Genomic DNA, 24,805 nt, shown 5'->3' with positions numbered 1-24,805 from the left:
TTTTAAGAAAAATTACACTGACCTATAAATCAAAGATAAATATATATATTTCAAAAAAAGTTTTTGATTGTTTTATATATATGTGTGTGTATATATATTTATATATATATATAAATAATATAAATTCCCTTAAGCAGAAACATACACATCATTGAAACTTCTGGAATAACGATGTTAAAGCCTTTAAACCACAGGCTGTGGTACAGCAAGATTGGGATATTTTTTCTACTCTGACAAGTATAACTATACTCAACTACCTTGCTTAGGAAAAACTTACAGCAAGAGAAGTTTTGTCTACTTGTGCCTTTTATGACTACTACCTCACTTCTAATAAATCTCTATACGGGGAGCTTAATCTAATCTTGCATTACAGAATCTAACTTTTAATACAGACTGAATAAACAAAGCTATGCTACTTAATATCTGGACAGCAGTTAACATTCTTAGAAAATTTTATCAGACTTATTAGGATGCTACATTCCCCGAAGATATACAATGACTTCTTTATAACAACAAATTTGTATCTTAAAAGTTGTACCTTCCACAAATGGTGTAATTTTTCCCAAAGTTCCTCTTTTCCACTGAGCTTACACTCAGACTTCAAGTCTCTGTAGTTTAAATATATCTTATTTAACTCAGAAACATCAATTTTGCCTTAATATAAAAGAAAAAAACAACTTTTAAATTTCAACTTGAACCCTTCATATCTTCATTAGTCACAATAGACACATTTTTCATTGTTAAGGTTAGAAATCCTATAGAATACTTTGTCATAGATGATCAATAATAAAGAAAGCAGCCCATGCTATCCAGAATGTAGTAAGCATCAGATAAGAAGAAAGGAGGGGCTAATGTTCATCTCATTTAAAGAGTTAAAGAAATAGTACTATTTACTAAGCAATTACCACATTTTGAAATAAATATTAAAGATGAAATTGGGAAAGTAAAAGAATTTGGTGATTAAGAGTACCTGTTTTGAAGTCAAACAGTTCTCAATAGAATTTCAACTCTAGCAATGTGATTTTGGGAAAATTACTTAACCTCTTGAGCCTTATTTTTCACAGCAGTAAATGGGAATAATACCAATTACTCACAGGATTTTCTGAGATAAAATGAATTACTTTTACAAAGTATTTAACAAAGGGTCTACCACAATATATATTAGTATTACTTATAACGATAAGGATTTAAGTGGTCTTTAAACTAGTTACGAACACAATTACAATCATTTGGCACTGAAACAAAGCAGCTTCAAATTATTTTACCATGAGATGTAAATGGCAGAGAATTAATTAACACAAGCTCATCTGGGATGGCATGACTTGGAAGATGTTTCTGCAGTTCTTCAAAGATGTGATCCTTTACTAAATCATTTTTAGTCACCATGAACAAAATCAATTTTTCCTGGTTATACCATGTAACTGCACAAGACTCCACTTGTTGAAGACCTTCAGCAATCTATGAGAGAGATTATCCAAATCTGCCAATGAGGACATTTAAAAATAAACTTCCTAAATGCTCTGAAATCAACAAATCAAATTCTGGAATTCCCTAGAGATTTAAAAAAAAAAATTTCCTACCATCACTATTACCAGCACATAGGGTTCTTAGTGTTTTCCAAAAACGATAGCTCCCAGAGCAAAATAAATTTACTTTCACAGTTATAAAAATCCATTTTGTCACTTATTTAAAAAAAAAAGACAACTCTCTTCAACCTGAGAGTAAAGTACACAATGAATTATCCATGTCTTCTATTGTAATTCATCATTAATACAAAAGTCTTAAGTCTAAATAATACTGATAGAGAACCCTGGCAAAGCAAATTAGTTATGGCTGCCTCTAATACCTATGTATGTTAATAGATATTTAATATTTGAACAGTTTACCTGTTGTACAAGTTCTATGTTAAGACGTTTGCCATGACGTTTGATCTGACTGTCCTTTCGTCCCAAGAAAAATATCTCTCCATCTTTTATAGTCACAAAGTCCCCTGTGGCTCTCATTGTGCCAAGTGGTACCGTCACTTCGCCATCGAGAAAACATACTCTATTTCTGCCACCTTCACAAGATATAAACACCAATGTAATAAAAATATTTAGGGAAAATTAAAACCATGAAATCAGAACATTTTCAAAAGCTCCATTACTAAGTTTAAAAGTTTTAATATATATATAAAATTGGGGACTCACTTTTAAACGTTATCTGATAAAATTATATACAGTAACAACCTAGTAAAATAAGCACAGTGATAAAATTTATTTCTAAAAATATATATGTGATTAAGAACATTAAAAAAATAATTTTAAAAATTTAAATATTCTAACTAAATAAAATTCAGGCTATAAACAGAAATACAACCAACCAAGTTACAGTTCCCAAATTGCTTTTCTATCTTCCCTTAGAGTATTAGACACAGTTATCTAAAATAATCATGTGACTTATTAAATGTTTCATTGACTGTGATGATGAGATTAAAAATTACCATCACTGAAAAAGAGTACTAGACTTAAGAAAAACTGAGGGAAGAATAAAAACACAGACTTTTTTCCTTGGAAAAAAAAAATCATTCCCAATCAACAAATGTAGAACAACCTAAAAATACTTGGCCATTGCCTTCTTGAATTGTGAAACCGTTAGTATCTCTGACTTCAACTACTGTTCCAAGCAGTGGGAATCCCAGTTGTACAGGCAATTCACATCTATGAAAACACAACAACCCAAATCAAGTTTTAAAATTTTCTCTTGAATAAAATATTCACCAATATATTTAAATCACATTGTTCCAAATGAAGAAAAAAAAGTTTCTGTTATAATTCAAAGACTGCCCTGTGGAAAAGGTTAGGTGGAAAAGTTATCTGTTTAGTTACAAAAAGCTTTAGCAGAATCTGTAGTATCAGTTTTCTGAATTCCCAGCATAGAATTCTAGATAAAATAGTGTTTCTAAAAAAATGACTCCAGTGCCTATCAAAAACACTATTTGTGTTAAGATACTGGAAAAATACCCTCTCTCTACTCTTCGTAGTAACTGAAACCCATACTTCAAAGTAGAGTTAAGAATCTTCTCTGGAATCCTGTAGAAAGTCGCCCAACTTGATACCTCTGTGATGCCATAAATATTAAATATTTGTGTTTTATTGCCCACTCCTCTCCAGCTTTTGAGAACAGTTAATGATGGAAATGCTTCACCACCAAGGGCCAATATGCGAAGAGAGGTACTGGCGGATAAAACAGTTGACTTGATGAGCTGAGATCCAAATCTTCTAAGCAATGTTGGCGTTGCCTGTAAATACATCAAAAATAAACTACTTTTTTCCCCTTCACTTCTTAAAAAAAAAAATTGTAGTAATTAGTTCAAAGTTTAACATTGGGAGCTCACATGGAAATCAAGGCTGTGTTTACTAAATGGCAAATTGCATTTGGAAACCTACTGAAGCAGCATTACCTTTTTAATGTTGATATAAATTTGCTTTAGTAAAAAACTTAAGCACAGTATTGTTTCATTATGCAATTTATAGACAAAAAGGTTTAAAGATAAAAACAACAAAATCTACAAAATCAATTTACATTTCCTCTTTCATTATTTCTATGTAGAAAAAGTGTATTAAGTGTTTTTAAAATGTGCTTAAGCAGCACAATGAGTAAAGACTTTAAAAAAGAACTTTATTAAGATAATACTGACATATAAATTATACATGTTTAAAGTGTACAAATTTTGAGATATATTGTTGGTGAAACCATCACCACAATCCAGATAATGAAAATATCCTTCAGCCCTAAAATTACCTATGTACCATTATAATTCTACCCTCCAGCTGGACCCCTCCTCCAGCCAACTGCTGATCTATTTTTTGTCACTTATAGTCAGTTGACATTTTTTAGAGTTTTATAAAATGGAATCATACAACAAGTATTATTATAACCTGGCTTCTTTCATTCTGTAGTGAGTGAAAATGCCTTGTGATTCATGATATACGTATCAATAGTTCATTCTTTTTTGTCTCAGTCTATTCAGGGTGCTATGACAAAATACTATAGACTGGGTAGGATATAAACAACAGAAATGACCCACTGACTTGTCTTATACATGCAGATCTGGACTATGTAAACTACCAATATGTCACTTCAATGTATAACTTTTCAAAAATGTATGTAACGGTGCTTTGACTTCTAACAGGCAGAACAGTCCTCAGATCTTTCTGAAAAACTGTCTCCTGGGCTATAATTCTCAAGCTAGCTCAAATAAAATTCTCTATTTCTTAGATTGACTAATTTTTCATCAACACATTTTATATTTCCTGAGACTTGTTTCATGGCCTAGCATACACTCTATCCTAGGAAATGTTTAATTTACTTGAAAAGAATGTGTACTCTGAATTTGGTGGATAGTGCTCTGCATATGGAATTTGGCTGAGAAGGTTCAAGTCTTCTTTATTGTATGTGCACTGATTTCTGTCTAGTTTTTCATTTAATTACTGAAAGTAGGGTATTAAAATTTCATACCATTGAGTCAATTTGTTTTTCCTTTTAGTTCTGTCCATTTTTGCTTCATGTATTTGGAACCTCTAATTTTAGGCAAATATCATCTTGTTTATATAACAATGTACTTCTTGATATACTGACCGTTTTTATTGTTATGAAATGTTTTGTTGTGGATTTCTTATTTGCTTATTTATTTGTAACTTGCCAGGCTAAATGTGAATTCTGTCTCCCTTGTGATACGTGGCCACTAATGTTGCTGCTAAGTTGACTTTTAAAATACATATTCAGGAATTCCCTAGAGGTCCTGTGGTTAGGACTCGGTGCTTTCACTGCTGTGGCCCAGATTCAATCCCTGGGGGGGATACTAAGATTCCACAAACTGTGCAGTACAGCCAAAAAATAAATAATAAAATACATATTCTTATTTTCAAGTCTTACTTCCTTAGGGTCACCTTGTGTCTATATAGCTCAGAAGTCAACCAATGTTTGGACAGATTGTCCATACAGATGAATCTGGGAATGGACTGATGTTGGTACTCAGCCACCAAGTTGTGTCTGACTCTTTGTGAACTGCAGAAAGCCAGGCTTCCCTGTCCCTCACCATCTCCTGGAGTTTTCCCAAGTTCAAGTCCATTGAGTCGGTGATGCCATCCAACCATCTCATCCTTCAACCATCGCTCCCTTCTCCTCTTGCCCTCAATCTTTCCCAGCATCAGGGTCTTTTCCAATGAGTCGGCTCTTCACATCAGGTGGCCAAAGTATTGGAGCTTCCAGCTTCAGCATAGGTCCTTTCAATGAGTATTCAGAGTTGATTTCCATTAGGATTGACTGGTTGGATCTCCTTGCTATCCAAAAGACCCTCAAGAGTCTTCTCCAGTATCACAGTTCAAAAGCATCAATTCTTTGGCGCTGTGCCTTCTTTATTCAAAATTAAGTCATTTTCAAGTCTAATCCAGCTTGTATTTTCCATGGGCCTTTTTGTATCTCTTATGCATGCGTGAAGCCTCAGTGTCAGCCAGCAATGTGCTTGCCCTCCTCACCACCGAAACTTCAGGCCACAGACTCCCAGTTTAAAAACGCAGCAGTTTTTAAAAACATAACCACTTTTCAGATAGTTGTATGTCTATAGTTGATTTCCAAGTGTGGAAATAGCTATTTTTGTCAATTTTCTCCAGCTTTATAGTTGCTTTTTGGGGGAGAAGATTTGCCAGTCTCCTCATGTGGCCATAGTCACAGGTTCCATGTAAGTATTTTTAAATGGCTTCTTTCAATAAAAGCTAAAAGAACAACCTGAATTTTAATTCAGGGAGGTTATTTAAGGTTACAGCATGTCAAAATATTTAAGTAGTAGGTTGACCCTACATCCCAGCATGTACTTATTGTTAAGTCAAGTTCTTAACTGTCCCACCAAGAGTCTTATCATAAGGAAAATCTCCTGTCAAAATGATGGCTGAGGGCTTCCCTGGTGGCTCAGTGCTAAAGAATCTGCCTGCCAATGCAGGAGACCTGGGTTTGATCCATGACCCAGGAATACCCTACATGCTGCAAGGCAACCAAGCCCATGTGCCACAACTCTTGGGCCTGTGCTCTGCAGCCTGGGAGCCGCAACTACTGAGCCCATGTGCTACTACGGAAGCCCACACACCCTACAGCCCATGCTCCGCAACAAGAAGAAGCCACTGCAATGAGAAGCCCACGCACTGCAACTAGAGTAGCCTCCACTTGCTACAACTAGAAAAAAGTCTGGCAACAATGAAGACTCAGAACAGCCAAAAATAAATAAAATCATAAAAAAAAAATGATGGCCAATGGTTCTGTTCTCCATTTTCAATAAGGTGAATCTGAAATATTCTGGCCTAATTTCTAGTGTTAAGTATAATGTCAACTTTGAACTCTATAAATGAACGCACAACTATCAATATTTAGCAAGGTAAAGCACAGTAACACTTTTCAGATACTCATATAAATGGAAATTATGAATTTAGTGGCACAATACAACTCAATATCCTTTGCAACCAATCGTCATAGGCATAAGAAAACAGGACTTAGCAAATGACAAGGGAAAAAAGCAATTAGAAAATGTTACAGTTTCTTCTAAATTGTCTAAGTAGAAATTCATGTAAAAATGCAAAACACTTATATTGATAATTTGGTAGCTAGAAAGCTAAGATTCTGCTCTAACTAAAACGTTTCACTTTTAAAAGGCATCAAATTTAAATAATGTAACATTTTTACCCAGAGTATGCAAAAAATGCCCAAATATACTTTAGGTTTGTGAGAAACCAAATACTGAGCCTTTCTTCACAAGAGAAAACTCCTTACTCCTGAAATAAAGAGGTTCTTAATTTCCTCAAACACTTAGTCCATTTCACTTTAGGGCCTTTCTCCCCAACAATTCAAGATATTCTATTTTTTCAAATTTTTAAAACTTTAATAGCATATATTCTCTTTGAAAGCTTTTAAGACCCTTGCTTAGTATCCACTTAGATTTGGACAAGGTTATTAGTATATAAAATCTGTACAAGGAGCCCTTACAAACTCAAATGTGATCTGCTAATAATATTTCATGTAAGTATATACTGTGAGTTATATCAAATCACAATGAAGTTATATGTGAAACTGCTGTATTTTGGGAACAGAGTTAGTAAGTATGTATCCATTTCTCAGAAGGATCTATGATCCCAAAAAGGTTAAAAACCAATGCTAAAGTAAATTTATCTGAGATTGTGCTAAAACATTAAGCAAGGGCATCAGATTTAAAGAGGTGGGCTGCCGACTATGGGGTCGCACAGAGTCGGACACGACTGAAGCGACTTAGCAGCAGCAGCAGCAGCAACACACTGACGACATACAAGGGAAATTTCCTTTCTCTAAGTAACTGCCACTCAAATCTATTAAGGAATTTATTATACGTTTTATGCTCCTTGAATTTTATAGGAAAATAAAAGCTATATTAAAATCTTGCCCAGGTTCACAGAATAATTCACCAACAGATGAGAAAATTTATATCACTGATACCCAGCAAGCCACATTGCTATAATGATTTCATTTATGTATCTATATCTATAGTTACATATGTGCATGATTTTTTTTAATAGGATGAAAAACACATTGCCCAAAAAGGAAAGTCAGCATCAAATTTTGTCTCTGGGGAATAAATTTAATGTCCTCTCAAGTCTCATTTTTAGAAATTTTTATTTATCATGATCTGCATATAATTCTATTAATTAACCACTTACAATGAAATATCTTAAGGCTAGTGTACCAGTCACATACTTTCAGATATATTTTTAAAATCTTTTAAAATGAAAAATTTTTTAAATATTTGTTTTTTTAGGTTAATATAAATATACTGAGGTAAAAATCAGAAAATCTAAATTTCTAAGTCAATTATAATTTAACTTACTTAAACCAATTTTTAGTGGGATACAAAATAAATTCAAAACTTTAAGAAAGGAGAGGCATATCTCAACAGGTCTGAGTAAAGTCGAGTTCCTTTAGTTATTATAATATGTACAAATTGCATAGTAAGAGAATTTTCTACTAAATAAACAGAACTGATTTTTTTTCATTCTCAAACAAAAAGTGACATCATCAGGTGACAGCCCTTGATAATCTAACTAGATTACCATGAATCCACTGTAAAGAGCTATAGAAATACAAAATATATTCTAACACACTTACAATATTTAACAATGATAGACAAAACATTTTATTTGCTCATAAAATGTACCTGTAAAATAGTCACTCTGTGATGGGAAAACAGAACAGCAGCTAATTTTGATGGGACCATTTTGACAGAAGTTGGCACAATAAGCAAAGAGGCACCACTTGACAAAGCAACAAATATTTCCACCACAGAAGGATCAAAGGTCAGAGGTGAAGCCAGAAACAAAACATCCTCATGAGTGATTTCAAAAAGCACCCTAAGGCAAGAGAGAATGTAATTATGAGGAATGCCTAACATTTAGTAAACATATATCCTAAAAAAGTATTTATGATCATTAAGTTTCCAGATATTAGCCCGATTTATTTTTCTCTCTTAAACAAAATGGTGCTATTAATTCTAGAACTCTTCTTTATATATATAAGGGTTAAAAGCCATTTTAAGCAATATCTACTCTTTACTATGACATATTTTATGCACTTAGGCACTACTTGGAGGGATTTTGTAGATATAATTAAGGTTCCTAATCATCTGACTTTAATCAAGAGAGAGGTTATCCTGGATTGGCGGGCTTTTCTCAGTTGGAAGGCCTTTAAGAGAGTGTTTAGGGGACTCCCCCAGAAGTCCAGTAGTTAAGACTTTGTGTTCCCAATGCAGAGGGCATGAGTTCAATCCCTGATCAGGGAACTAAGATCCTGCATGCCACATGGCACGGCCAAAAAAAAGAGAGAGCGTGTTTAGGCTTTCTCTGAGAAAGAGACTCCATAGAGCAGCTGGGTCAGCAATTATTCTCCCTTTCCCCTGGATTCTCTTTCCTGACTTGCCTGTAGACAAGCACATGCCCACTGGGTTCAGTCTATTCACAATCACCCTTTCTAATTGTCTACCCAATGGACTTCAGTCTTGATACCCAGCCTCTACAAGTATAAGTAAACTCCTTTTAAGAGATCCCTGATAAATCCTCCTGGTTCTGCTTTTCTGGTAGAATCTTGACTTACTCTACACTACATCTTCAGTGATGATCAATAGAGACCTGACTCCCTTTTCTCATTATTTGGCATTTTTTCTCAGTATCTCAACAAAGAGCAGAACAAAATATATGTGGTAAGGATATTACTGAGCATGGATGGTCAGTGATGAGATGAAGACACTGCTTGAATTTAAAGACAAAAAACTGGCAATTCTCTGGCACTCCAGGTTAGGACTCGGTGCTTTCACTGCTGTGGTTGCGTTCAATCCTTGGATGGGGAACTAAGATCCTATAAGTCACTTGGCACAGCCAAGAAAAAAAAAATTAGCAACAAAAAACTCCTTCTATCTAGAATTAGGAATTACCTTAACTTCAAAATATCTTAAAATATGGTATTTGTGGGGACCCACTTGGAACCCCAGAGTTGGTATAAAAACTATTTCAAGCTGAAGACATTTTGGCTTCAACAGATGCACAAAGAAGCCTTCTTGGAACTTTCCTTATCTGACTGACAGCAGAAACCTCTGGGGAATGAGACTGCTATAAATTCCATCTTCAGGGTTACTTTTACTCCCAGAAAGCGCACCAAGAATAAACCTACCATAAACCCCCTGTACCCTCTACAGGGGACTTTTATGGCCCCGAAGATGATGAAAACTATTCTCATGTGCACAGGTCAACATTACCACAGTTTATCTCCTTTTGTCTTTCCTAAAGAAACCTATTTGTATTTCCCATAGAAGCCTTTTCTCCCCCTCCCTTTCCCCTACTGTTATGTAGATAAGCTCCAATTTTAACCATTTCTAAAGAAGGTGTATATCCACCCAGTACTTTAAATATCATCTCTTCCTATCTCATAGTATCTAACTCCTTTACCATATTTCTTCTACTTGATTATCCAAACCAATCCTCTCCACCAATTCTTTATGTCCAGCCTACAGCTCTCCCATCTAAAAGCAAAGGAAAAAAAAGTCCACCTTCCCATAATTCTTTCATTTCTATTAAAACTAGTTTCTAGAAAATAACACCTTATTTTTGCTGTTTCCATATCTTTATCCCTCATTTTCTTATCTCTAGCCTGTACAGTCTTCAGCTCTGGGCATTAGAAGCAAAAATTCATTAAAGACCAGAACTGTCAATTACAGCAGACACCTCTGCAGCATTTAACCGTTCCTTCCTTTTAGATCTGTGCACAGAATATGGCAGCTGCTAGATACATGTGCCTTCTGAGCACTAATAATGTAGCTGCTCCATATGGAGATGTGTAAAGTGTAAAATACACTCTAGAACTTGAAAATAACTAGTGTACAAAAAAGAATGTAAAATACCTCACTAATAATTTTATACTGATTACATATTAAAATGATAATATTTGGGGTATATTGAATAATATTGTTAAAATTAATTTCACTTTTTACTTTTTAAATGGGGTTGCTAAAAACTTTTTAATTACATAAAACTCACAATGACATAAAATTACATATGTGTCTCATGAGGTTTCTAGTTCTACTTCTGTTTCCTCCTCCGATTTCCTAAGACTACTTCTGTCTGGTTCCCTTCCCCTTCTATTTTCTTCTTTCTTCAAAAGTTGAGAATCTCAACTTTACAGAGATTACTTATCTCCCAGCCCTAACAGTAAAACCAACTCCACAATGCTACAGGAGTAAACTTAATGAAATGCAAACTTTTGAATGGTTCCTTATTACCTTTTGGATTAAGTTCAAACTTCTCCAACAGAGGATATCAGGCTCCTGCCCCTCAGGTCATAAGTCTCCTGCTCTTCAGCTCAGACCCAATGCACTCTAGCAAGCCAAACTCCTTTCTCCCATACCTCTGCCAGTACCTCTGCTAGGAATGCTTCCTCTCTTCTTCTTAATAATTAAGAAGCAAAATTTCCAAACATATCATTTGCTATTTGGCTCCAGGTCTGGATCAAACGGGTAAAGCCCTACTCTGCAGAGAACTGAAGTTTAGATATAGCTGAAACAAGAGACCCAGGTTACTTAGGACTGTCAATAGGAACAAGAGTTATAAAAAACAGATGGTTCAAAACTCATTTTTTCCTTTAAATTTCAAGTTCTGAAGAAGGATTCTAAGAACAGAACTTACCGAAAATGCTGGATGTTCGGCACTATACATGCATGAGGGACTCTGACAATCTTAGGTAACCCTGTAGTGCCTGACGTATGGAGAACATAGGCCAAGCAGTGCTTTTGCCTCATATCCATGCGCTCTTCTGACTTTTCTTCACTGCTGCTCTCAGAATGCATACTCTTTGTCATCTTTCCTTTTTCATATTTCTCTTTTCTATCATTTAGCACCAGGCTCACCTCGACATTTTTCCAGTGAAGTCTGAAGAGTACTAGGTCATTATGTTCTACTGTAAGCATATCATAGTTCAATAATGCTTCATAGGAAGACTTGAATTTCTGTATTAAATGGGGGACAAAGTTTATTATTATATAGTTTAATATTATATAGAATATTAAGTTTAATATTCTACAGAATACTGAGTATTCATTTACTGATTTAGCATGGCCTTTTTTTTTTAAGTATAACTGACCTTTGAACATGGGTTTGAACTGCATTGGTCCACTTATATGTGGGTTTTTCCCAGTAAATACGTATTACTCCATCTGAGTTAGATGAATCTAGGGATGTGGAATTACAACTGTAAAGTTATAGGTAGATTTTCCACTGCACGGGATTCGGCACCCCTAATCCCCAGTTTGTTCAAGGGTTAATTGCACTTGCACTTTATCCAGGAATAAAAAGAAAAATAGAAATCTCCAAGAGTAAAGTGCTATCCTTATTTTAAAACTCACCTTTAACATAGAGACACAAAAGCATACATCTGCAGTGCAATGTGATGTGGTAATGAAATATGCTTCAAATGTGAATGAAAACAGAGAAGGCTGAACTTAACTTGCCTGGAAGGTCAGAGATTGATTCTTCATATGTAATGTCTGTGTTATAAACAGCTATTCTCCAAATAAAGAAAAGGGGTATTTAGATAATTAATAAACAGTGCCTGACCTGACAATGTTGGTGTTAGAACAGTAAGCATTCCAATAAGCTGCAAAATCGGGGGAGAGGAGATGAGTAGTGCTGTTGACCAGAGATGAGTTGCTAAGCCTTAATAACTATATCCTCAAAACCAAGGAGTTCAGATCGTAATCTGTGATAGCATCCAACTGAGAGTGGCAATAGCATAGACTAGACTTCGCTTGTCAAGAAGAGAATGATATGCAATTCTGTAAGTGAGTGCCTTTAATGAACTTCCAGAACAATTCAGATATGCTTACTCCTTGGAAGGAAAGTTATGACCAAACTAGACATTATACTGAAAAGCAGAGACATTACTTTGCCAACAAAGGTCCGTCTAGTCAAGGTTATGGTTTTTCTAGTAGTCATGTACGGATGTGAGTTGGACCGTAAAGAAAGGTGAGCGCCGAACAATTGATACTTTTGAACTATGGTGTTGGAGAAGACTCTTGAGAGTCCCTTGGACTGCAAGGAGATCCAACCAGTCCATCCTAAAGGAGATCAGTCCTGGATGTTCATTGGAAGGACTGATGCTAAAGCTGAAACTCCAATACTTTGGCCAAAGTATTGATGTGAAGAGCTGACTCATCTGAAAAGACCCTGATGCTGGGAAAGATTGAGGGCAGGAGGAGAAGGGGACGACAGAGGATGAGATGGTTGGATGGCATCACTGACTCAATGGACATGAGTTTGGGTGAACTCCGGGAATTGGTGATGGACAGGGAGGCCTGGCGTGCTGCAGTTCATGGGGTCGTAAAGAGTCGGACACGACTGAGTGATTGAACTGAATATCTGCCTGAAGAGTCTGTTGCAGCAGAAATGAATGGAAAGGGCCTATGAACAAAGAACCAATAGAGTTTGGTGACTTTCTGGAAAGGGAGTGAGCCTAAGATTGCTGAATTTCTGGCTCAGTTGTCTGGTAGATGGAAACAGATTAAAACAGAAGCTTCCTTTAAGTATATCTTTTTAGGTTGATAAATAGCAGCTTAATGAAGTATAACAAGTTTCCACAATAAAGAAATTAATATAAATGAGAGGAAAAGGTCACAACTCAGGAGCCAGCAGTGTTTTCCGTGTGTACTTGTTTTGTGTTTATTAGGTAGAGTGTAGTATGTTCTATAATGTAAAAAAAAAAAAAAATTTAAGGCCCACATATTCGTAAGACCAAGCTCAAACACTGTTCTCCATTAAAACTGTCCTATCTCTACTAGGTTATGTATACTTCGCTTAGGGTGATATCATATTATGTAGACCTTGCAAGTACTAATCTTTTCTCTGAAACTATAAAAGCAACTGCCAGGCAGGAATCCTGTCTTAGGTTACTTTCAGATACTAATAATATCCTCCCAAACACCCTGTTCTAGTGCAGGCTTTCTCAATCTCAACATTACTGACATTTTGGACCAGATAAACCTTTGTTGGGGTTGTACACTGTCAGACTTTGAGCAGAATCCCTGACCTCTACCCATCAGAAGCCAGTACCATCCCCTTTCCATCATGATGATAAAAAATATCTCGACCTGCCAGAATGTTTCCTGGCATGTAAAATCATGGCCAGCTGAGAACCACCACTCTAGGAGATCCTGGGCATACAATAGATGCTCAAAAAATACCTCTGATTGCTCTTGTGTTAACTGACAGAAGAACACTTACACCACCATGAAAATTATGGAAAAGGAAGCAAGGTACTTTTTATGGAGTTTGTTATGTATCCAACTCCTTCCTATATGCAGTTATAAAGACTAGCTTGATATTGACAATTAATTCTTCCACCCAACCACCCCATCTACAAACCTTTCATCAAGGCTGTTTAAAAAACTGAACCTCACGCTCACATTTTAGTTTTGCTTGTGTGTGTGTGTGCGTGCTCAGTTGCTTCTGTCATGTCCGATGCTTTGAGACCCTATGGACTGTAGCTCCTCTGTCCATGGAATTCTCCAGGCAAGAATACAGGAGAGGGTAGCCATTTCCTTCTTCAGAGGAATCTTCCGGACCCAGGGATTGAACCTGGGTCTCCTGCAATGCAGGTACATTCTTTGCCGCTGAGCTACCAGGGAAACCCTTAGTTTTGCTTATCAACAAATAACCAATTTGAGGAAAACTGTGGTCAGATAACCATACATGTATATTCAGAAAATATTTATTTACCAAATTAATACTCACTGTCTCTTTCTGGAGGCCCTACTCTAATACCTATTATTCTATAGGAAGCCCCCCATATACCTGAAGCTCTTGAATTGTCTTACTGATGTACATTACGGATACAAATGCATATATACACAAATAGGTGAAAGGCATTTAAGTTACTCTCAAACATAAAATGATTCATATAGGAAATGGTAGTAATAGGCTAAAATGAATATATTTTCTATAATTTTTTCCATGGTAAGGCAATATTTTATAAACAAAAAATGAAGAAATAATAATGAAACATGGGCTGCCCCTTGCTTAACATATAATACCAATTTTGCACCTAAGGCAGTGTTTCTTGACTAAAAGTGACTCTGGCTGGCAGTCACCTAAAAATTTTAAAAATAATATATTTAGTTTCCCAGAAAGATCTGACCTAAGTGCCAATCTCTTTCTCAAAATCTAAGCTCGGATACAGTTCTTTAATGTTGCTGACTACTGTAAGTTGGCATAAAGATACAAAGATAAAAGTATCAAGTATTGGGACTTCCCTGGCAGTACAGTGGTAAGACTCCAGGCTTCCAGTGCAAGAGGTATGGGTTTAATTTCTGGTCAGGGAACTAAGATCCCACAGGCCACATGGCCAAAAAAAAAAATCAAGTATTATAAAAGTTTCCTTTGGAAACTTTGGAAAGAGAAAGTAAATTCAAGGCAATTCACAATTCATTATTATGAGGGCAGAAGATATGTTCATGTCATTGAGGTTCTCAATGGAGCATGGATGGTGGAGGGTACCTCCAGGAGACATTTGGCAAAGTCCGAAGAAAATTTTGATTGTTACAATTGAGGGGTGCTACTGACACCTGTTAGGTGAGGCCATGGGGTTACTAAACATCTTATAATGTAAAGGACACTCCTCATAACAAACAATTATCCAACCCAAAATGTCAACAGTGCTGAGACTGAGAAACTTCGCTGAATTAGTGAATTTAGAAATCAAGATGGGGATGGGACTCCCTTCAACTGAAAAGTAAATAAAACACATTAAAAAAAAAAAAACTTAAATAGCCACACTTACACTTATATGCACTTTTTCAACAAGGATATACTTCAGATTACATTTTTTCATAAAATGAACTGATAATGCTGGTGGTGAATCTGGATCAACAGGTACATAAGCAGCAGGGACTTGGAGAATTCTAAAGAAACAAAGGACAGAGTCAGCACAGGATATCTGTTGAAAATAATCTTACTTTAAGATATCAAATTTTCAGTTCTAAAAAATCTTACCCTAAAATCCAAGAGGGTAAGTTTATTGTAGGATGGCAGTAGAGACCAATTTCCCGAATTCCTTGAAACTCACAGTGTAACAGCAGAAAATTCGATAATGCTGAAGCAGCATGAATCACAGTCTTGTAGGTATAGTAAACTGGAGGCTGGTTGTTACATTCATCAAAACACACAGCTATTTTATCTGAATAAAGGGAGGCAGCCTGATGCACCAATTCCTGAAGAGTCATCTCACTGACGCTTATTTGAACATCACTGGTAGCAGAGAACTCTATATCAAGAAATGTTAGGGGAACAAGGAGTTTCATGGAGTTTGTTGCGGGGGGTGGGGGGGATGTTTGGAGAAGAAATTCTATACAATCACTCCTCATAAAAATGACTATATCAAAGACACAATTAAAGAATCACTGAACTATGAACTGTCTATGGTAACTTTGCTGAAAACAACAGGGTTGAAATTTTGATACAGTCAACCTAATTCCCTGTCAGAACTGGAAGCAAATATGAGAGGGCAATAGTATATACACAGATGAGGATGAAACAAGTAGAAATGCAGAATTCTCTCAAAACAGACCACACAATAGAAAAGAAATAATAAGTAAATTATTATCCAGTAAAACTAAATTCAAAGTACCATATGCTTAGTTTTTTCATTTTTCTTATTACAGGTTGATTAAAATAATTAAAATCCTGTACGGAAACTTTGAAAAAGCTAATTCAAGTGAAGTCTGCTTTTAGGAACTGAACAAAGGTGAAAATAAAATCAATCTCTGATAGAAAAAAGAGAAAAAAACCCTTACATTTATCTAATTTTAGTCCTCTCTATATAAACTGTGATTATTATTAATATATAATACTTTTTTCAAAGGTCACAGCAAGTCACTTTTATAACTGTTAAGAACTAAGCTCTTCATACTCTAGTTTGAAATATACATATTTATAACATATATATTACACACACACACATACATATATTGTAGGATCTTAGTTTCCCAACCAAGGATCCAACCCAGGGCCCCAGAAGTGAAAGCACAGAACCCCAACTACTGGGCAGCCAGGGAATAGCCTCTAATTTGATTTTTAAATTGCCAATAAATTCATTTAAACTTAGACTCTATAATATTACAACTCAATAAAGTATTATATCAATACAATGTTCTTTGAGCTTCTCAATGCAGGTCACATAAAAAGAAAATGTGAAGCTGTATTTCATCAAAAAAAAGTTAGGCATGATTGAACAATAACAAAAACCTCACAACTGTCTTATTTGAACTTATTTTCCTACTGATTCATCCACATCATTTAATTAATATCAATTAGAGAAAATAAAACATTCCTAAAGACAACAAGGGACTTCCTTTGTGGCTCAGCTAGTAAAGAATCTGCCCGCAATGCGGAAGACCTGGGTTCGATCCCTGGGTTGAGAAGATCTCCTGGAGAAGGGAAGAGCTACCCACTCCACTATTCTGGCCTAGAGAATTCCAGAGTCAGACAGGACTGAACAACTTTTACTTCACTTCAAAGAGAGCAAAATGAGTAACTGCTGAAACCCATAAGGTTTGGAAATACTCTGATTTCTAAACACAAACTTTTAAATATAAAATATTTGTAGTATTTCTAATAAGCTTTTCTACAAATACTTGCTCTGTGATGCACAAAATAAAATGAATTTTTTAAAAGCCATTTTTTATGACAAATTACAACATTCACTATATATATCTATACAATTAATATGTTTTTTAAACTTTCAATTGCCAGTTTTCTCTTTAAGAGAATTAAGGCCAAATCTATTCTTGTTGTCTAAGGTTTTCGTTTTCATTAACTGAATCATAAATACATTTGTTTCAATAGAGGATACTAAATGGATGTCCAAACATTTCTGGGACCACAGAAGAAGGGGGGAAAAATTGGAAAATCTGGTAAACAGATTATATATGTAACGGGATCATTAAGTTTTAAGATACTTGCAACTTTATGTCAATAGAGGCTGCTATTGAGTCATGAGAGGTCTTAGGGACTCTTGTAGGTTACTGGTTATTTTAAATACTGATAAATAACCTAAAAACTTTATTTTCCCATATCCACCAGCTTCTTAACGTTCATGAAGCGACTACGATTAATAATAATGCACTTTTTACCTTTCAACATGTTTTTCCAATTGCTTTTCGAAATCATGCTATTAAGAAAAGCTACCTTACATTTGAAATAAGGTGCAGAGTCTAATGCAGGGTGAGTGGAGAGAGCACAATGGTCAAGTTTAATCTTTGCACCACCACTCCATTCGGCCAGACACCACTAATTCAAATCCGAGGCCAACGCTAGCCCGGAAGCTAAGCAAACCTGTGTGCAGCCAGCCCCAGATGACGCCGTACTTCTCCTCCCTCACACATGTCCCTACTGGATACCGCCTCCTGTCGAGACCCACTCAGAAGGCCCAGAGGTGAGAGGGTAGCGGGGAGGTCTGAGCCCATCCGGACCTTCTCCCGCCAGCCCAACCCAAGGCGTCACACACAGCGAATAAATCAGTAACTCCCAAGGTTTAAATCTGGCCTAGCCTTCCGAGATGTAAATGGCGCGGGTTCACCCGTAATCTTCCGCGTCGCCTTGCTGACGTCGCACGAGCGACCCGGCGCAGATAGCGTCACTCTGCCCCGCCCCGCCCCTTCTCCGAGCTTCGGAGGCCTCTGCCAAAAAGAGATGGCATTTTGCTGCTTGTTCTCATTTCAAATCTCCACTCTAGTCACGTTGGATTTTGGACATAGTTTGCGAGGACTTTGGAGTTGACACCCTTGGAGTCGTACCCTTTCATACTTGCCAAGAAACTCTGAGCGAGAAACTTTAATTCGAAGCAACTGGCTCCTTGTTCACGATGTGGCTGGCTAGAAAGAGATCGCTTGGAGTTGGTGCTAAGAGCGATGAAATCATTGTGAAATACACGAGTGACTGGACTTCATCCATTAAACTTTTTTAAAAAATAATAACTTGTCCTACCTTGCGGGGGACTATGCAGCAATGAAGCCTGCAAACGGATTCCTTGTCATAAGGCTGACATTTTAATTGGAAGAGGTGCATTTAAATGAAAACTAAGAACATTTCAGCTTTCAATAAGAGTTATATAGAAAACAGGTCTGAGTCAAGAAAGTTACTTAAGCTACTTATGCTCCTGAATAGCAGTCTTTTTTTAGAGGAGTTGGAGGCATGTAAGTTAATTATTAAAAATGTCAGGAACAATAATGGTGATTAAAAAAAAAAAAGATACTGTGCTGGTAGCAGAGAGGAAATAGAAACCGAGTTCCCCTAAAACCAGCTTCCCTCACTGACATAACTGACATAACCTCCCTCCATAACTGTATTCCCTATCTTGTCTCCTCTGACATCAATCTTGGGGTGCTGCTGCTGCTAAGTCGCTTCAGTCGTGTCCGACTCTGTGCGACCCCAGAGACAGCAGCCCACCAGGCTCCCCCGTCCCTGGGATTCTCCAGGCAAGAATACTGGAGTGGGTTGCCATTTCCTTCTCCAATGCGTGAAAGTGAAAAGTGAAAGTGAAGTCGCTCAGTCGTGTCCGACTCTCAGCGACCCCATGGACTGCAGCCTACCAGGCTCCTCCATCCATGGCATTCTCCAGGCAAGAGTACTGGAGTGGGACACCATTGCCCTCTCCAATCTTGGGCTAACTGAATACTAATCAACCAGAGTCAGATGACTGTGTGTGTGAAATTGCTCAGTCGTGTCCGACTCTTCGCGATCCCGTGGACTGTAGCCTACCAGGCTCCTCCATCCATGGAATTTTCCAGGCAAGAGTACTGTAGTGGCTTGCCATTTCCTTCTCCAGGGGAATCTTCCTGACCCAGGGATCGAACCCAGGTCTCCCCCATTGCAGGCAGACGTCTTACCATCTGATCCACTAAGGAATGCTATTTTTGATAACATCATTAATGTACTAAAATTGCTGTTGCAGATATATATACATATACATATATACATACACATATATAATGTAGGTACGTATATCATTAGTAACATACAAATTCAGGTTGTTTCTCTAGGACAAGATGAGCTCACAGACCTGTATCACCGGGCCAGGGAATTGTAAACTGCAGACAACCTGACTCACAAAACCAGATTAAGAAACGGTGGGGCTTCCCTGGTGGCTAGTGGTTGAGAATCTGTCTTGCAATGGAGGGGAGGTGGGTTCTATCCCTGGTCAGGGAAGTAAGACCCCACATGCCATGTAGCAACTAAGTCTGTGTGCCACAACTATAGTCTGTGCACAGTGAAAGATCCCACCTGGCGCAACTAAGAAATAAATAAGTAAATAAATATATTTTAAAAGTTAGAAGATGGTGATTAATCCCAATTTCTTTGTTCTTGCCCTTTAAAACATCCCTGACTTAAAGACCAAGAAGGGGTGCATCTGACACCTGTCTCCCATGCCCTTGCTTGGCATCCTGCAAATAAATCCTTAACTTTGCTGCAAACATCTGTTGTCAAAGAGTTTGGCTTTCTGAAGCACTTTCCCAGTTACAAAATGATCAGGGTTTTTGTTTTGTTTTGTCTAGGGAAAGGACTGAGGAAGCAGCCTTATATCAACAAATGATGATATAAAGGAATGAGAACACAATGCTCTTGTGTCCTTAGGCATTGGTGGCAAGAAACTGTAGCAGTAATCGAAGTAAGTAATCCACTTGCCCATGAGTATGTACCACCCATCTTTGATTTGGTGTGTGTGTGTTGAGGGGGTGGGGAACAGTGTCAGATGTGTATCTTTGCTTCTATATTTGGGACTGACACCATTATCCACCCAGTGAGTGGGGGAGAGAAAGCCTAGATACCCAGCCCACCCAACTTCTTTTTACCCTGCTGTATGCAGTTAGATCTTCTGTCCTCCTGTCCCCAGTCTCTAGACCACTGCCCAGCTGGCCATATAACCCATTCCAGATTCTTGAATCTCCATTCCAAGAGGTTCTGAATTCGTCATCTACTGAGGGAGGGGCCTACAATCTGTATTCCTCCTCTGCCCGCCATCTGCATTTTTAAAATGCTGACTTCTGCTCTCTTACTTCAGGTGCTCTTGCTCAGCTTTTCCCTTAAGCCCTTCCAGTCTTGCGTGGCTACAGTAGGATAATTTAATTATCCTACTGCTACCTGCCAGGGTAATTTAATTCTGATATTAATGATAGCTTGTTTGAGTTTTTCTTCTCCTTTCAGTCTCTATTTCTTCTGTTGCTTTTGGACTCTTATGTTAGAGGCTTCCACAGGTGTCTGGTAATAATTATTTAAAAGTGGGACATTTAAAAGCTGATTGAAAGTTCAGAGTCCGTGGGATATGTATTTTGAAAACCAAATGAGAGAAAAGGGCTGTAGAGGTTGGGAGGAGGTCTCAGAATTTGGTATAAAAATTTCCAAGTGCCTGATGTCGTCTAACACAAGGACTCTCTTTTTACTCTCTCCCAAATAAAAGGGCTTTCAGAATTAGGCTTTTAGGTTGATGGGTGGTATCATAAGGGTATAATTCATTCCCAAGGGAATTGCCAATCCTTTTAGTTACCCTCTTTATCCTTACTTGCAGAAGCCAGTTTCTCAGTTTTTTAGGGCCCTGATGTCTCAGTGGTAGGGGAAAAAAAAAAAAATCCACCTGCCAATGCAGGGAGGGTTCAATTCCTGGGTCAGAAAGATCTCCTGGAGAAGGAAAGGGCAACCCACTGCAGTATTCTTGCCTGGGAAATCCCATGGACAGAGGAACCTGGCAGGCTACAGTCCATGGGGTCCCAAAAGAGTTGGACACAACCTAGTGACTAAAACAAAATGATGTAAATAGTATTGTTTACTGGCTTTGCTCCCTGCTGGTTTAGTCTTTCAGTTCAGTTCAGCCGCTCAGTCGCGTCCAACTCTTTGCAACCCCATGGACTGCAGCACGCCAGGCCTCCCTGTCCATCACCAACTCCCGGAGTTTACCCAAACTCATGTCCATTAAGTCGGTGATGCCAACCAACCATCTCATCCTCTGTTGTCCCCTTCTCCTCCTGCCCTCAATCTTTCCCAGCATCAGGGTCTTTTCAAATGAGTCAGCTCTTTGCATGAGGTGGCCAAAGTATTGGAGTTTCAGCTTTAGCATCAGTCCTTCCAATGAACACCCAGGACTGATCTCCTTTAGGATGGACTGGTTGGATCTCCTTGCAGTCCAAGGGCCTCTCAAGAGTCTTCTCCGACGCCACAGTTCAAAAGCATCAATTCTTTGGCGCTCAACTTTCTTTAGAGTCCAACTCTAACATCGATACATGACTACTGGAAAAACCATACCCTTGACTAGACAGACATTTGTTGGCAAAGTAACGTCTCTGCTTTTTAATATGCTTTCCTTCCAAGGAGGTCATAACTTTCCTTCCAAGGAGTCAGCGTCTTTTAATTCATGGCTGCCGTCACCATCTGCAGTGATTTTGGAGCCTCCCAAAATAAAGTCAGCCACTGTTTCCCCATCTATTTGCCATGAAGTGATGGGACCAGATGCCATGATCTTCATTTTCTGAATGTTGAGCTTTAAGCCAACTTTCTTCTTTCACTTTCATCAAGAGGCTTTTTAGTTCTTCTTCACTTTCTGCCATAAGGGTGGTGTCATCTGCATATCTGAGCTTTTCCAAATCATCTGAGCCCTTTGCTTTTGGTTTCAGAATTTTATCACTTTCTATCCTTGAGTTTGTGACCCTAAAAAATCCTTTTACTGTCATTTTCAGGGGGTCTAAGAGGAAGAAAATGTAGAAGCAATGTTTAAGATACCATTTTTACCTGGTAATCTAGACTGATTATTCTAAAACATACATCAGAGCAGCCACAGCATTCTTAAGAAGCTTCAGTGGTCTCTCATTGCCTACATGGCATTCAGACTCTAGTAAGGCAAGTGAGATAGTTCATTATCTTTCTAGCCTAACCTCTCACAATTGACGACTGCTTCCTCACCCCATGCTCCACAGTCCCCACACCTGGTACTGTCAGATCCAGCTATAATAAGACCCTAGTAAGTCTTCTGGGAGAAGGCAATGGCAACCCACTCCAGTACTCTTGCCTGGCAAATCCCATGGACAGAGGAGCCTGTAAGCTGCAGTGCATAGGGTCGCTAGGAGTCAGACACGACTGAGCGACTTCACTTTCACTTTTCACTTTCATGCACTGGAGAAGGAAATGGCAACCCACTCCAGTATTTTTGCCTGGAGAATCCCAGGGACGGGGGAGCCTGGTGGGCTGCCGTCTCTGGGGTCACACAGAGATGGACACGACTGAAGTGACTTAGCAGCAGCAGCAGCAGCAGTAAGTCTTCTGAGCCTGCCAAACTCTTATCAAGTTTCCACACCTGTGCTTCGGCTGGGTCACAGGCTAAAAACCCTTTCTCTCTCCACACTGGCTCAATGAACAGTTACTCCTCTTATGGAAACACAGCTTCAACATCGCCTTTCTTCAAACTTTGTATGAGAATTTAGCTATCCTCCTCCAACCCCCAACCCATGAACTTAGCATACTGCTGGCAGCGATTGGCCATGATCCCTGAGTGTCCCTGCAAATTCTTACTAAGTATGCAAAGAACACAAGGTACTGACTGCTTAGAGCGATCAATCTTCAGAGCTGAGGTAATGTCTTCCCCAAGTAGCAGGCTTGCTTCCACTTATTGTAAAAAGAATGAACCCCCCCAAACTTAGTACTCCTTTCCTGTACCACCACCCAGTTTATGTGCAAACTCCATTTATGTCCACCTCGGTCACCCAGGGGGACTGTGGAGGCTTGGAGAGCCATCAAACAGGATGCTCTGGCCACAAGTAATGAAATTCTCTAGTCTTCGACCCAGGAACCTCATGTGCGCTGCCATGAAACACTAACAGGTTACCTTATTAGCTTTTAAATAGGGCCCAAGCCTAGACCCTTCCCAAACTGTGACTTAACACTTGTCGTAGATTTTATAGCAGCTGCATTGTTTCCAAGTCTGACCTAATTTAATCCCTCTTGACAGCAGAGGCTCATGTGTTTTGCACCTGTTTCCTGAGTATCTTTTTATTCTTCTCCATCTACTACATGGTTCCCATTCCTGATAATCAAATACATACCCCAGTATTTTGCAGATCCTTTGCACATTTATTGGTACATTCTCATTTCACTGCTTCTCTTCACCTACTTCCCAACTCATCTCTCAGTTGACAATGTCATTGTTTCTTCTGAAAATAAAAATTATTTCAAAAATAATTTTCAAAGTCCTTGATCCTACCCTGAGACAAGGTTAGGTCAGTTATGTGCTCCTGTAGCATCATAGCCCATAACACGGTTGGGACTGTCTTGTGTGATTTATTCTAAGGGAGCTCATCTGCCCAGTTGAAGTCAGAGGAAAGAGTGACGGGTGGTTGAGTTCATTCAGGCTTAGCACATTTGCCCTGCGACTGAAAAAACTTGAAGGATGAGGGAAGTCAGGCTGTTTGCAAGACTGAGCCCACTAGAGTTCTCTAGAGAAACAGAACCAATGGAATAAATGGAGCTTAAGAAACTGGCTCAAAGAATTGCAGGGGCTGGCAAGTTTGAAACCTAGGGCAGACCCCCAGGCCAGAAATTCAGGTTAAGAGTTGATATTGCAGCCCTGAAACAGCTTGGAAACTGGCAGGGTTTCTAGGCTGCAGGCCCAAGAATTCTAATTCAGGAAACTGCAATCTGTTCTTAAGGCCTCAACTAACTGGATGAGGCCTACCCACACTATGGAGGGCAATCTGCTTTACTCAGTTTACTGATTTAAATGTTTATTACATCTAAAAAATACCTAGACAGGTGTTTCAACAAACAACTTGGCACCAAGAGCCTAGCCAAACTGAAACATAAAATTAACCACCACATCTAACATATCCATCACTGAAGCCAAACAAGCAATTTCCAATGATTGAGGAAGGGTGCAAGGACCAACCTGGGTCTCCTTTGTGTCATCATTTTCTGTTTGACATAGTGCAGTGAGAAATTCCAAAACAGTTAAAAAGAATCGATTCCTGCCATCCAACAACTGAGCTACAGATCAGATCAGATCAGTTGCTCAGTTGTGTCCGACTCTTTGCAACCCCGTGAATCGCAGCACGCCAGGCCTCCCTGTCCATCACCAACTCCCAGAGTTCACTCAGATACACGTCCATCGAGTCAGTGATGCCATCCAGCCATCTCATCCTCTGTCGTCCCCTTCTCCTCCTGCCCCCAATCCCTCCCAGCAT

At 38.2% G+C, this 24,805-nt stretch overlaps 1 protein-coding gene across 3 annotated transcripts in view; it reads right to left on the bottom strand.

Annotated features, from left to right (window-relative positions):
• Positions 1-18,203, bottom strand: part of AASDH (aminoadipate-semialdehyde dehydrogenase) — a 28,765-nt gene extending 10,562 nt beyond the window's left edge. For 2 of the 3 annotated variants that reach the window (XM_010859657.1, XM_010859659.1), the window contains exons 1-9: positions 15,582-16,967; positions 15,370-15,490; positions 11,226-11,545; positions 8,213-8,405; positions 3,039-3,280; positions 2,593-2,699; positions 1,887-2,059; positions 1,266-1,458; positions 539-654 (exon numbers count right to left, since the gene is read on the bottom strand). In XM_010859657.1, coding sequence (XP_010857959.1) covers positions 539-654; positions 1,266-1,458; positions 1,887-2,059; positions 2,593-2,699; positions 3,039-3,280; positions 8,213-8,405; positions 11,226-11,545; positions 15,370-15,490; positions 15,582-15,952 — 1,836 coding nt within the window. In that variant the 5' untranslated portion in view covers positions 15,953-16,967. Of the gene's footprint in view, positions 1-538; positions 655-1,265; positions 1,459-1,886; positions 2,060-2,592; positions 2,700-3,038; positions 3,281-8,212; positions 8,406-11,225; positions 11,546-15,369; positions 15,491-15,581; positions 16,968-17,719 lie in introns of those variants that run through there. The other variant, XM_010859658.1, reaches the window with a different exon arrangement.
• Positions 18,204-24,805: the final 6,602 nt, after the last annotated feature.

This window comes from Bison bison, unplaced genomic scaffold (genome assembly GCF_000754665.1).
Source record: "Bison bison bison isolate TAMUID 2011002044 unplaced genomic scaffold, Bison_UMD1.0 scf7180017864458, whole genome shotgun sequence".
NCBI lineage: Eukaryota > Metazoa > Chordata > Mammalia > Artiodactyla > Bovidae > Bison > Bison bison.
This window is presented reverse-complemented; position numbering and strand designations above follow the sequence as displayed.